Consider the following 14,811-nt stretch of genomic DNA (forward strand, 5'->3'; position numbering starts at 1 on the left):
AATAATATTTTCTATTACTTTTTTATTATATTTTGTATAAATAATCGTCTTTAGTATTCAGAGAAAAAATATTTTCATTGATTGATTCGGCAGTCGCTTTGTGGTATAAATAACTATCGATTTTTCATTAATGTTTTACTTAGTAAATGCCACTATTTCATAAAATCTACTGTGACACGTGTTTCAATGCATTCCGCATCATGATGCATCGAAACACGTGTCACAGTAGATTTTAAGAAATAGTGGTATTTACTAAGTAAAACATTAATTAAAAATATATATTTTAGCTAAAAATAATCCTATTCAATAATTTTAATAGGTACCTTTACTATACTATGTATTTTCCTTGAAACAAACATGTATTTTTCTTATAATTAGTATTTTATTTTTTTTAAAATCTTTATTTAAACAGAGTGCCAGAGAGAATGGATATTTGAGAAAATGAAACTAATAATTATAGCGTAATAATTTAAAATTATCATTTGGACTCCAATTTAGTTTTCTTTTAAATTACTTCAATCATTTTTACTTTGCACATGTCTGACTAAAAATAAAAACGTAGAAGTACACATAAAAAAATCTAAAAATTGTTAATAATTTGGAGTAAAAATTACTAAAATATTTTTTGAATTAGCATGAAAAATCAGCTTACGAAAACATACTGAAAATTCTAGAATTTGAAAATAAATCACGGATATATTTATTAATTTTTTTAGCCGTAATCCTTATTGCCATCTTTCAACTACTGGCTAGTGATAAAATATTTTTACTTACACAATTGTTCGTAGGAATAAACGTGAATTAAATAAAATAATTTATTTTAAAATGCCGATAATGCTTTTTACAAACGATGCATTGAAAATAATAAAAATCAAAGAAAAAATTACAAAAACATAGGTTAACACACCAGAATGATATTTTAGAAACATGAAATAAAAAAAGGAGAAAAATAACAATCTTGAAAAGAAAAAAAAACTTTATTGAAATAAGAAAAGAAAGAAATATAAAAAAGGAATAAAAAAATATTAATTATGAATGTATACCTAATACATAGAACTATGATGGAACTCCATCACTCCTAAGGACTCTAAAATGTTTAACAGGCGTCAACTTATATGTATATTCTAAAGCTAACATGTTTTCATTTATCAATTCGGCAGTCACTTTGTGGTAATATCTATCCATTTTTAATTTTAGTTTTACTTGGTAAATACCAATATTTCTTAAAATCTATTGTGACATGTGTTTCAATGCATTCCGTATTATTTTCAAACACGGTGTTTGAAAATAATGCGGAATGCATCAAAAACCATTAAATGTGTCGGCTATATAGACATACCAATTGTGTGCAATATATTGATAACAGAGTTTGTACTTTGCGATGTATGAGTAATATACGTTCATATTGTTTCCAGAATGCATATCTCCACTACTATGCAGCACCCCGCGCCCCGGCACCCCCGGGTCACGAGTGTCGTGCCAGACACTGGGTGTCCCTCCCGACGATGGCAAGTTGCGCCTTATCCGAGCCGAGATGAGAAGACGTACATCTGTTCTGGGGGCAGAACTGGACGCGTATATTGTGCCAACATATGACGAACATCAGGTATTCATTGAACATTATGCCTTTGGTTGCTTATTTTATAATTTTGCAGGTGAAAATTTTAAATTTTAAAACCTTTGTGGCAGGTCTTGGAATGTTCTGAAAGAAATCAACCATAATTTGCACTTTTTCCAAGAAAGAAAAAAAATACATGCAATATTTCATTTCCACAGTTTTGTTTTACATTTTTAAGTAATCTATTACATCGCTCACTCCTTTCAAGAACGTCATAAATCAAAAATCGTGAATTTTGAGTTGTGTGTGTTTTCGGAATGCCCAGAAAATGTACTATATACCAGTAAAAGTGACATATTTTTAACTTAATATTTACCCACCACAGGGCAGAAAATGTTGTTTTTGCATTTTGATGAAAAGGTATTGTTTAATTATTTTTTTAAATATACTAAATATTTTTCAAATGGAGAAAAAACCTTCAGGTTTTACCTAAAAAGATCTGTTGCACAGCAAAAAGTTCAATAAGTGGCTTGATGTTTATTTTTAATACATTGTGATTTCTTTTTAAACTTCAAAAACGTTCTGAAAAATCAAGTTTTTTGATTTATGACGTTCTTGAAAGGAGTGCGCGATATGTCTTTGTCCGCCTTCATAGTGGTTAGTACATTTGGTTACCATGTTAGAGGGATCAAAATAAATTTAAGTGCATTTTCACTCTAATATTTATTTTATATTTATATGTATTTACCTGTATGGTGGTACCTGAAGTGCAGTACTGATCACCTTACTTTCATATAATAAACTATTAATTTAATAAAGTGCCCCATGCACCATTGGTTGCGGAAAAGGGTTGGTAATGAATCTGTTGTTTTGCGGAGACTCACCAAACCATTTGATATAGATTGTCTGTAGAGTTCTCTTTTTTATTATTTCCACTTAATTTTTAACACAACATAAACATGCACATACAAGAAGAAAGAAGACATTGTATAGATTGATTTCTTGATATATATTTACCCAAATACATCCACGTGTAACAGAGCCCTCTACCAACTTACAAAGTCTCTCCGAGGGTACATCTTGGTTGATTCAAAATATGTAACGCAATAATCGATATTAAGGAGCCCATAGAGTGTCCAATTCTAACAAATATAATTTGAGAGAATCTTGAAAACCGGATTATAACATTTTACATGAATGTTACTTATTTATTATAGAGTGAGACTCCAAGTCACCGCGACCGCCGCTTAATGTACCTTACCAACTTTAGTGGAAGTGATGGAATAGCAGTGATCACAATGAACAATGCTGCACTGTGGACCGATGGACGCTACCATCTTCAGGCAGACAGAGAACTTTCGTGCCATTGGTTGATAATGAAACATGAAGAAATCAGCAATCCCACCATACCGCAGTGGCTAAATGTAAGATATTTAGAGTTTTTATTTTTAATTAGTGTTAAATCTATGTAGAAAATGTTAATGATGTAATGAAATATCTTGAATATTGATACTTAGTGGCACATTTTATAAAATTTATAAAATAAAACCCAAATTTTGTTTTTTACAACTTTTATTTTGGTTATTTTTTTTCAAATGGTTTCGACAAGCATCTTGTCATCTTCCGGTGATGGATATGTACAGTAGGTATATATGCTTGATTGCTTGTCAAAACCGGTTGGATAAAAATACCAAAAATAAAAGTAGTTAAAAACAAAGTTTGATTTAAGTTTTGTACTGACATTTCTAGGTGAAATTGCATTTTATAGAAAAAAATAACAACTATATATTGTGTTTTCCACACAAGATTTTTATCAGACTAGTCTGATGATTTTGGTTACAATGAAACTTGGTTGCTGGTCAAACAAAATTTATATGGAAAAAACTACATACTTTTTATTTTATTCTGTTTTATTTCATAAAAATTAGTTGTATTACCTTTTACGAAGCACACTTTGACATGAAATATTTATATAAATTTCACAGTGGATGAAACAGTCCCAGTCCTAGAAAACTAGGTTCGATAATGAGATGATGACATTTAAAGTAGATATTTTCAATTCAATATTTGTGCACTTCTATTATATATTATTCCAGTTCTTCTTCAATCGTCAATCTAAACAATTTCTTCAAGAACAAGGTCTGCTAACTATTGAAGATTGAATTTCAGGGTCAGCTATCCAGAGGAGCTAGAGTAGGGGCAGATCCTCGTTTGATCCCCCATCATCTGTGGGAACAGTGGGAGAACGGGCTCAGTCTCATGGGGATCTATTTAGTGCAAGTCCCTAACAACTTGGTGGACATCTTGTGGGAAAAGGATGAGAGGCCTCTCCCTTCCAGGGTACAAATATATGTGCATCATAAAGAATTTGCCGGTAATTATGAATAAATTAAACAAGTAGTTTAAAAACATCTCCCGCTGAGAATAAATGGAGGTCACTCACTTAAAACCCACTTAGATTGTAATATTTCATAATTATAACTATTAACACTAAATCAGACCTTTTTGTAAAAAGATACAGGGAAATTAACTTCGAGGTCAGTCTTAATGTCCTAGCTCATTCTGAGTTTTTATCCTACTTTTAACTCAATAAAAAAATGTTGTTATCACATGATGAAATTTTGAAAAAATGTGAAATGTTGCATTAAAGTTTTTTGTCCACCTCCGTAGTGTAATGGCTAGCGCATTTAGCTACCGTGTTGAACGTACCCGGGTTCGATTCCCAGGCGGTGAGGGTCAATTTTTTTAGTGTTCTTTAGCTCTAATATTTATTCCTGGACTGGTGCCTGAAACGTAAGACTAATCACTTTGCCTTCATATAATTAACGTTCAATTGAACATTACACCAATTGTATCCAGTGCCCATTGAGCCATTTTGTGCGGATGAAGGTAAGAAGAAAGAAAAAGAAAAATGGTAATAATTAATATGGCCAATATATATTGCGCTGTTTTCGTGAGAAAAGGATGCAATAATCCTCAGTAGTTTGTTTATTACACAAACTTGTTTGAGTATGGATATGCAACCCAAACCATTATTTGACATCTCTATCCCATCAAATACAATAATCCACTCCTATATTCAAACAACTAGAGCGCAAGGCAGATCAACTTTCCTTCATGTAATAATTATAACACCTTATTGTCTCAAGTATTCACCCTTGTGTACCATTGTTCTTTCACTATCTTCCTGAATATGACTTTGGCCAATGTCTGTACCCGACGGATTCTCCAGTTGTTTGGATACATTGCGCGTGGCAACGAGGATAGCCTGGAACGACTAGTTGTGATTGGTAGCCTGGAGGGAAAGAGAGGGAGAAGAAGATCCCCACACGATGGACCGATCAAATTAAGGCAGCAGCAGGCACCTCGGTGGTTGGAGCGCTACGTGCAGCACAGTCAAGGGATAACTGGAGAAGACTCATTGCTTCTGCAAGGGTCACAACCCTCAGCAATGAGGAATAAGACGGAGAAGAATCATATGTAATGTCTCACTGAGACTATAATTAGTTGATAGCTACTGTCCACCGATTAATATATGATTATTGGTTTGAACTGCAGGTAAACTTTGGCAAACTAAAGTAGCTGAACTCAGAAAGGAATTGAGAGATCACGAAGTAGACGCAATGGTTATTACTGCTCTGGACGAGCTGGCGTGGCTCTTGAATGTTCGCGGGAAGGACTTACCTTTCAGTCCGGTTGCTAAGGCGTACCTGATCTTAACTCACGAACAACTGCACTTATATGCTGAACCATCCAAACTTTCCATTGAAACTAAACTGAGTCTTCGTGCTGATGTATGCTTCAATCCTAATTGCACAAAGTGGGTATAATGGATATATTACTAACTATCAATCAGTTTTTATAGTAAATTCTTTCATTCCTTTTGTTCACATCTACAGAATAGGGCCTTTTCTAAGTAAATCCAGCTCAAAGTTTTTTTTGCAATTATTAATGATTATTAAATTTAAGTAAAAATGTTTAATTGCTTTTATTAATATTTTTATATTCATTTATAAAGAATTGACAACAAAGCCATAAAAAGGTTATTTAAAAGCACTGATTGCGTACACACACACACATGCAGGTACCTAGAGTATAACTTTATCCCCGATTTATCAAAAAACCCTATTGCTTTGCCTTCTGAATTAGATTTTCCTGACCATGTCATATCATGTCGACCTTCCTAGGCTTCTAAATTCTAAGTTGTCGAAAAAAATTGGCGTAGTAAACTTCTTTTCCTATTAAACGATAACAGACTCTAGGTTAGATAAATTATAAATTTTATATAAGTTCCATCTACTTCCTTTCTTCCATGATTATAGACAAGTATTTACCATTATATATTTTTACGAGATAATAAGTAAAAAAAAGGATGTATGATGTAATATTTTTCTTAATATTTTAGATTACACGCTTACGATAGTATCTGGAGTGATCTCCGTACATTATCTCAAGCCTGGAATGCAGTGTTACTTCCAGCGTTCTACTCCTTTTCACCTGGAGTAAGTGAAGCCATATACACTTCTGTTCCTGAAGAGAAACGAGTGTATAAACAGTCACCAATAATAAATATGAAGGCCAAGAAGAATCCAACGGAAATTGCCGGAATGAGAAAAGCACACATCAGAGATGGGGCAGCCATGTGCGATGTTTTATCATACTTGGAAGAAAGAGTAAGCTATAATAATAATTCAATTTTATGATACTTGCACTTTGATTCTGTTACATGCAGTGTAGCGTTTAGAGGCTTTAGCTATGTTACATGTCCAAGAATTAACAATAAATATGGGAGTCGAACACTGCAATATATCGTTCCGAACGTTTCCAATTTGTTGCCAACGGATGTTAGAGGTCAAAATAAAATATGGAACAAAGGCAAAATAAAGGAATGGGTAAATGATCAAGAGTTAATTTTATGAAAATTGTAAAATGTTTATATTCTTAATTTTTTCTCTTTTTTGTGTCTATATTAGGTTAAAATCGTTAAAAACAATAAAAATGTATTAAAAAATAACTCCACCGACAAGACACACAAGGTGGCTTGGTGAGTCTAAAAAAAGTTATAAATATGTATAAATTGTGATTTAAATAAATGTATACAAATAAAAAAATTAAAAAATGAGGTCCTGGAAAGGTCAAAATAAATATTATGTTTTTTTCACTCCAATTTATTTCCTGATTTAGTATGTATTACCGTGGACTGGTAACTGAAATGCCAGACTGATGATTACCTTGCCTTTATGGCATTTATGTTTAAATTAACACTGCTTCAATACAATGCCATGCCCTATACGCCACTATGTGCAGATAAGGGTCAAAAAGAGGAAGAAATTGCATGATGATAGAGTTTACATTAAACTAGTGTTCTCTGCCGAATATGTCGGTTGCTTGGGACGTGTTAAAATATCTTAGAAATGACAAAATTTCAATTAACACTGAAGCGAACTGATGTTTACATTTGAAAAAGACCATTATGACATGTTTATTAAAACATAAAACAACTCAAACGAGAATGAGTTAAATGAAATATATATTGAATCTTGTATGGTAATATTTTAATGATTTACGTTAGATGCAAATTGATGAGGGCTGGGATGAAATGAAGGTGGTAAAGGTGCTGGATATAACGAGGAAATCCCAAGAAAACAACAAAGGACTTTCTTTTGCAACAATAGCGGGTTATGGACCTCACGGAGCTCTACCTCATTACCAGCCGACTAATGAGACATCCAGTCTTATATTGAAGGACTCTACGTTTGTGTTGGACTCTGGTGGCCAATATGATGGTAAGTTTTATTAATTATCCAGCCTTATTTAAGCGAAATTATCTACATGTCCAAATTATTACTTTAATCATTAATTTTCTTTGTTACGTTTTATAGACGGCACAACTGATATTTCAAGGACCCTTCACTATGGAAAGCCATCATATCAACAGAAGAAAGCATACACTCATGTTCTAATAGCAGCTATAGATTTATCTATGATGATTTTCCCAGCAGATTTAAAAATCAACGATATTGACATTGTTGCCAGGAAGGAACTTTGGAAAGAGCGAAAAGATTATATGCACAGCACAGGACACGGAATTGGATCATTTTTGCAAGCGCATGAAGGTTGATACGATGTTTTCGATAGTTATGACATGATTCTAAATAATTGTTTTTAAATATATCAATATTTAAAACAGTAACTTTGTGATTTCATATTATATATATTTATTTTTTAAATTGTATAAAATCACCATGTGTTTTATTATAACTTAAAAAATTTATATAAATTAATGTTGAGGAAGAAATTGCTTACTTCAAACTGTTAGGCATTACAATTAAGTTAAATACATAAATATTTTATAAAAAAATTGTTTTATGTGTACTTTAAAATGATTGGGGTGTATATTTTTGCAGCTCCGGTTCAAATTGCTTACGGTCAGAGGCAAAAAGCTACCTTTAAGCCAGGATATTTCTTTTCAAATGGTAAGATGGAATAAATTATAGCCATTAAATAAGATAACTGAGAACTTTCCATTATGACAATTCATTTTTGTAGAACCCGGTTACTACGAGGAGGGCAAATTTGGTGTTCGACTGGAAAATATTTTAGAAGTTGAAGAGTACACTGGCGGTAAACACAATGATGGCAATACTTATCTCAAGTTCACAGATATCACACTTGTACCGTATGAACCAAAACTGATTGACCTCAATATGATGAGCCAATATCAGGTAAACAAAATGCAATATAGTCTTTTGTCACTTAATGACCATTTTCAGTTTTAACCACTAGTATGCGCTACCAACACTATACAGCACGGGTGGGCTGCTAATTTTTTAAGAAGGGGCTCGCGTGTGGATGGGGAAGGGGTTAGGGGGAGGGGGGAGGTGTGTCATTTTGATTTGACTATCTAAAATACATAATAATGAAAAATAAATAAAAAATACATAATATGCACATCAGAGACTCAATAAAGATGACTTTATGGTGTAAATTCTTTAATTTGACAAATCAAATATTTAATTTTAGTCGTATATGTACTTACGTAGGTACCTCAGATTTCAAGAAAATTTTAAAGAAATTTTCTCGAGAAATTTCAAAAGGCAGCAATGTTTTATGTTTCATAATACATTTAAACTAACCACTGAATTTGCATTTGTGTAATGATTTAATCAGAGAATATCGATTTCTCTTAATTTAACAAGGGGCTCGCCTGCCCAAGTCAAATTTAACAAGGGACTCACGCGAGCCCCTCCGAGCCCCGTGCAGACCACCGCTGCTATACAGGCATTCCATCATCATAAGTTGAGAAGTCGCATCATCCACCTCTCACACCAAGCAATTGACCATTCAATTATGTTGTATATAATATGCTTCTTGACCAGATTAGTGGCAAACATGACAAATTAGACGTTTCAGACATATTATTTTACAAAGTTGAATGTGCACACTGCCACAGTATAAAGGTGGAGACTGACCGGAGCATTTCATCGTTACATCGCTCGTGGCGATCGCTCAGCATCAGTGAGCATCCGAAACTATGGATGAAGCCCTCGGCTCGGTGTACTGACTGCCTATATGCTCGCATCGTAACGTGTTACGTTACGACGAAATGCTCCGGTCAGTCTTCACCTTAAGGTTTCTGAAACGCACAAATATGTGCATGTCGTAAACAATGTGCTAACTATCTGGAGTTGATAAACATAAATTAAATTTTAAAAAGGCTAAATAAACAATAATATCAAATATACTTTCTAGAAGCGACAATCTTATGTATGGCAATAAATTTATACATAAACATATATTTATATTCAAATATGCCAATTAAAATGTAATACCACTGAATTGACGGAGATTAATATTGACTGGAGATACAGTGCGTAGATACATTATTTTAAATAACCTAATCTTCAACATTTTGAGTGTGTCCAAATACTTGTTCACAAAATCTGGATTATCTCCAATTACAGGAGTTATTTTCATTTTATTTTTTGACAACTAACCAATAGATGTCTCTAGTGAAGTTCTAGTGATTCAAGAACAAAGTTTCTAAATTGGTTCATATATATAGAACTTCCAAGAATTTGAGTAGTGTGGTTGTCAATAATGGGTAGAATTGGTGAATGTTACACGTGTGTAAAGTGATCACTTAAACCAGCCTATGACTGTCGTCAGCCCCGTAAATGCCCAGACTTCCATATTCTTTCTCATCTTTGATGAGATGTCAAAAAATAAAACCTAATCTTCTGAGAAATATATAATTGTACTTTGGCCTTTAGTGTAAAGGAGATTAATATAAATCGTTCATTAAAATATAAATTTTTAAGGAAATTTTTAAAATGTTTAATTTCTTTATTTCAGAGACGATGGTTGAATGACTACAATATCCGCATAAGAGAAGTTATAGGGTCTGAACTCAAGAGAAAAACTAATATGAAAGCGTTTCACTGGATGATGAATAAAACAGTTTTAGTTCCCGAATATGGAATAGTTGATCATGCAAATAGTATGTACGTGTCCAAAGTACTGATAACACTAATGGTGATTTCTTTACTTATTCAAAACTTTTTACAATAAAAATATCGAAACAAAACTGTTACAAAATACTCTAACATGGCTATCGTATAAAAATTAATATTAAACTGCACTCATTTCTACATTATTATTATACATAAACATTATGACCGTTTGCTTGAGTTTTAAAATGCAAATTAAATGGTTATATCCATGTTTCTCTTCACTGCCACATTTAGATGTTATGAAATTTAATATATAAATTACTATGTAATGCAATTGTTGGTTATGTAAGAAAAAAAAACTATTATAAACATTCCTATTGTAAATGGAGAGTGAAAAATATAATGTTTATATTTAACAGTTAGTTGCCTTAAAAAAGGTTATACTTTTGTCACTAGCAAAAAGAGGTGCCTTTTGACTAAACAAACAGTAGGTAGTGTAAGAGAACAATTATTTTAAATAAAGGGAATAATTACAGCAAAATGAAATAATTAATTTTGATTAATGTTTTGCTTAGTAAATATATACCACTATTTCTTAAAATCTACTGTGACACGTGTTTCGATGCATCCCGCACATTGAAACACGTGTCACAGTAGATTTTAAGAAATAGTGGTATTTACTAAGTAAAACATCAATTAAAAATAGATAGATTTTACCACAAAGTGACTATCGAATCAATTAATGAAATAATTATATCTAAAACAAGTAACTGTCTACTCCGGGACTCAAACCTAGGCTTACCTTTTTTTAAAGCCTCTGCATCAAGAGGCTTATCTGCAGGTAGGGAAGGTAAATGTGGAAAATACATCACACTCATACCAATTGAAAGTAAATCTTTCTTGATTTCTTCGCAATTGGCGGGAATCGAACTCGCAACACCAGTTTCGCAGTCGAGCACAACCCAACATTGCCTCAGCGCTTAACCTAAGTTGAGAAATCAACCTTACCAGTGAAGGGTATCAAAATTTTCAAGAACCGGTTCGCCCTTTAGGTACTACTATCCCTACCTAAAAAAATATTTTTTCCATTTATTCATTTATCTGTTCTTCATTCTGCACATAAACAGAACATTCACATACCAACTCAGAATTCTCCAATTATAGTAGTAGGTACAGTAGGTAAGTCAATTAAAAGTAATGTAACAATGTTGTAGTGATTTTCTATCGCATTTTTTTATGTTCTAAATGTGTCTATCTCCTTCTGGCCCTGTGGGAGACCGGCAAGTTATAGAAAGAAAATCATAGTTTCCTTGTACATTTTTTGAAGCGTATATCTTTCACAACAATCTTTTTACTAAGTGCAATAATTTAACTGAATTTTTCCACTATTTTTATTCATCTTTCCAATATTTTCTCTTCGTGAGGTTCAAATATTTTTACAACGTGGCGGACCAAGTAACCCGAGCGTGCTCCGATACATGATCTCAATCGGAATATTGTGTGACAACAAAGGGTTGAGAACCGGTTCGGCGAGCTATAAAAATCCCACCACTGAATCTTACCCTATTGAATGTTATCACCTCCCCATCTCTTTTGTGTATTAGACCAAACGAATATGACTAAGATTATGAATTTTTCATTGTGCCCACAGATGGCAGTCAAACTTTTTACTTGTTCAATTTTATTAGTTAATTATTTCAATTGTTGTATTAACATTTCCTGTATTAACAATTTGTTGAATGTAAAGTGTTACCATTGCTTTATTCACAGATGAATATGTAAAAAAAATATTCAATAGATTATAATTTTCTGTATCATCCGGACTAAACTAAAGAAAGTTTTTTACTAATGGATTTATAATAAATTATTAAATGATATAATACTGATTAAAGGTAATTGTAATATTTGAAATTTTATTTTTAAATGATGTAGGTACAATACTCCAAGTACATATGTACTATGTTTATGTAATAGGTATTTTAGTGCCATATTTTGCCTCTGCATCATGCAAGAATACAGTACGTACAGTAAAAGCTCCTTAATTTGGAATAGAAAGTAGCATAAATGGAAAAATAATTTGAATAAATATTTTTGAAAAATATATTTACGCTCATTTTTCATGTGTGAACTGTATGGCTCAGTTTCCAAAATAATTAATATTTTTTTGTTATCAAGTAACAAAAGCGTGAATATAATTTTGTTTTTCTCAATTAGTTTACGAAAAATATCCGATTTTTTTTTCTATAAATATTATGTAAGAATTTTTAAATTTTTTGAATGATTTTTTGTTATTTTCTCGTAAATTTAAATCGAATTTTTGGCGAAATATTTTTTTAATTTTTTATTATAGAAAGTTTCGTACGAAAAGTCATTATAGGTACCAGAACATTGATTTATGGTGAAGCTTGAATTAATGAGCTTTTACTTTGTACTAATTTTTTTTATAAATATATGTTACTTAAATATTCCAAGTCTACAAACAAGGAATGTAAATATTTTTTAAAAACTGCCCTTATAACTTTGCATTCACTTTTTTTTAAAACTTAACTTTGCTGTATGCAATATTTTATTCAATTTAGTTTTCAAAAAATAAATCACTATTAAATTGTTGGTAAAATGCTTTCATTCCAATTCAAAAGTAATCAATCTCATTAAGACCAACTAAAGTGTTCATGCGTATTCAAAATTTATATGTAACTTTAATTAATTTATGTTGGTTAAAACTATAAATGAATAATTAATTTATGTTGGCTTACATTTATTGTCATCAATAGATCAGAGTTCTTCAACTGTTAATGTACATAAAATAAATAGTTTTAAGTTTATAGTTATGTCATTATACATATTTATATTCTGAATCCAAGATAAGATCTTAACTCATTACACCTAAAAAATCATTTTATATGTGGAGTATGTTAAATCCGATATACCTCTTGAGAAATTTTCGAGAAATCGAAAATGTGCCATTTATTGGTGATTTCTTTATATTTGTATCAATTTATGACTAGGTGATGAAAAATATTTTAGCACATTACAAAAAACCGGTACATGAGAAAAACTGTTCTAGAATAAGGTTTATTACCTACAATTATTTCTTAGTGTAGTGATGCATGTGTGTAGATTAATTAATATATATTTTTAATTGGCATTATATAACTTATTATGATTATTATGTCTAATTAATTCCAAATTATTAACTCATTTTGACTGCCGTATACAAATTGGTATTATATGAATATTTTGAAAATATTTATTAAGTCAAAAGGAGTTTTTAATGATTTTAACCGCCGTTAAATCCAAAATCCAAATAACAACAAACATTGAAATAATAAACTAAAATTTAGATTTTATCTGAAAACACTAGTTAGAATAATTATTAATTTTCATATATTTTTTTTTTATTTCTTAGTACTTAATAATCTTCCTTTATATGTTTAGTATAGATATTAATTTTATCTGTGATTATGTTGTGTTATAGAAGTATTTATTTATCCAAAGAAATATTATTTATATGTTTTAAGTAAAAAAAAAGTTAAATATCAATGGAACTATCCTTTAAAAAACATATTAAAATATTTGTAACATTTTCACAATTGTTAGCATCAGCTCTGAAGATGAACACCGTAATGCAGTCTGAAATGATGTCACACGGCATAATAACTTCGAAAATACTACCATATATTTAAATATGCTAGATAAAGAAATAAATCCTTCCACTGTTCCTCCACAGCTGTCATCCTTTTACATTTAATTTATGTTCTCGATATTACTGATTTTTCCAACGGATCCAACATGATTCGGCAGGTCACCAATACACTTCTTTTGTAGAAATCAAAAATTGTCTAATTACTTGGATCGTCTCAAAAGACGAGACGATTTCTCTTAATTGAATTCGAAAATTCCCTGAGAAGTGGGAAAAGTAGTATCCAATGAGACAATACTTTGCTTCTACTAATGTGTTTGTTCATTTTGTTCTGAAATAAGTGCATTTTCTCCACAAAAAATACCAAAATAATGTGTAATCGCAATAAATAACCACAAAATATTAAGATATTAAATTTTTTCAGTAAAAAATCAGCAGTGAGAGGGGGACCGCCATTTAAATATGTACGCCACTTTTAACTGCTGGGTAACCTAGCAGTTAATGTATATAGATTTTTTCCTTACTCTGCATATTTGTAATGCAAATGTCATGTTAAAAATGTTCATAATTTAAAACATTTATATTATTCACATAACTAATTTTATTATTTTAAAAATAAATATTATTGAGACTAGATTTACAAAGATTTTCATTAGGAAATGCTTTTTTCAATATCAGATAAGACAATGTCTTCAGTCTATTATCAAAGATGTTTGGTTAAACTCTTTTTTTGCAAAAGTGAAACTCTTTTTTTGCAAAAGTGCGAGAGAATAATATGGTAGATCTGAAATTTACACCAACATTCTTATGAAAACAGTTTATTTTATGAGTTGAATAATTAAAACATAACTGCTTGAGTAAATTATTCAAATAATTAATAATAATAATAAAACCCTTATCCGCACCCCAATGGCGCATAGGGCACTGCGTCATATAAACGCAGTGTCATCTTGATGGTTTACACATGAAGGAAAGGTGATCAATCCTCCGCTTCAGGTACCAGTCCAGGGTAATATTGAATAAATATGACAGTGAAAAAATCACTTATATTTATTTTACCCCCCTTGGGAATCGAACCCGGGACCTCCAGAACGGTAGCCGAGCGTGCTGACCATTACACTACGGAGGCGGAGACATTCAAATAATTTGTTAGTATA

At 31.4% G+C, this 14,811-nt stretch overlaps 1 protein-coding gene across 1 annotated transcript in view; it reads left to right on the plus strand.

The window, feature by feature from the left end:
• LOC148303559 (xaa-Pro aminopeptidase 1) overlaps positions 1 to 10,132 on the plus strand; it is a 60,451-nt gene extending 50,319 nt beyond the window's left edge. The window contains exons 2-11 of the mRNA XM_088269753.1: positions 1,416 to 1,606; positions 2,776 to 2,982; positions 3,728 to 3,932; positions 5,117 to 5,378; positions 5,964 to 6,231; positions 7,131 to 7,344; positions 7,441 to 7,674; positions 7,966 to 8,034; positions 8,108 to 8,283; positions 9,914 to 10,132. Coding sequence (XP_088125879.1) covers positions 1,416 to 1,606; positions 2,776 to 2,982; positions 3,728 to 3,932; positions 5,117 to 5,378; positions 5,964 to 6,231; positions 7,131 to 7,344; positions 7,441 to 7,674; positions 7,966 to 8,034; positions 8,108 to 8,283; positions 9,914 to 10,129 — 2,042 coding nt within the window. The 3' untranslated portion in view covers positions 10,130 to 10,132. The remainder of the gene's footprint in view (positions 1 to 1,415; positions 1,607 to 2,775; positions 2,983 to 3,727; positions 3,933 to 5,116; positions 5,379 to 5,963; positions 6,232 to 7,130; positions 7,345 to 7,440; positions 7,675 to 7,965; positions 8,035 to 8,107; positions 8,284 to 9,913) is intronic.
• The last annotated feature ends 4,679 nt before the right edge of the window (positions 10,133 to 14,811 follow it).

The sequence above is a fragment of the Brachycentrus maculatus genome, unplaced genomic scaffold, assembly GCF_059751285.1.
Source record: "Brachycentrus maculatus isolate JH-2025_06_01 unplaced genomic scaffold, ASM5975128v1 h1tg000362l, whole genome shotgun sequence".
In the NCBI taxonomy this organism is placed as follows: Eukaryota; Metazoa; Arthropoda; class Insecta; order Trichoptera; family Brachycentridae; genus Brachycentrus; species Brachycentrus maculatus.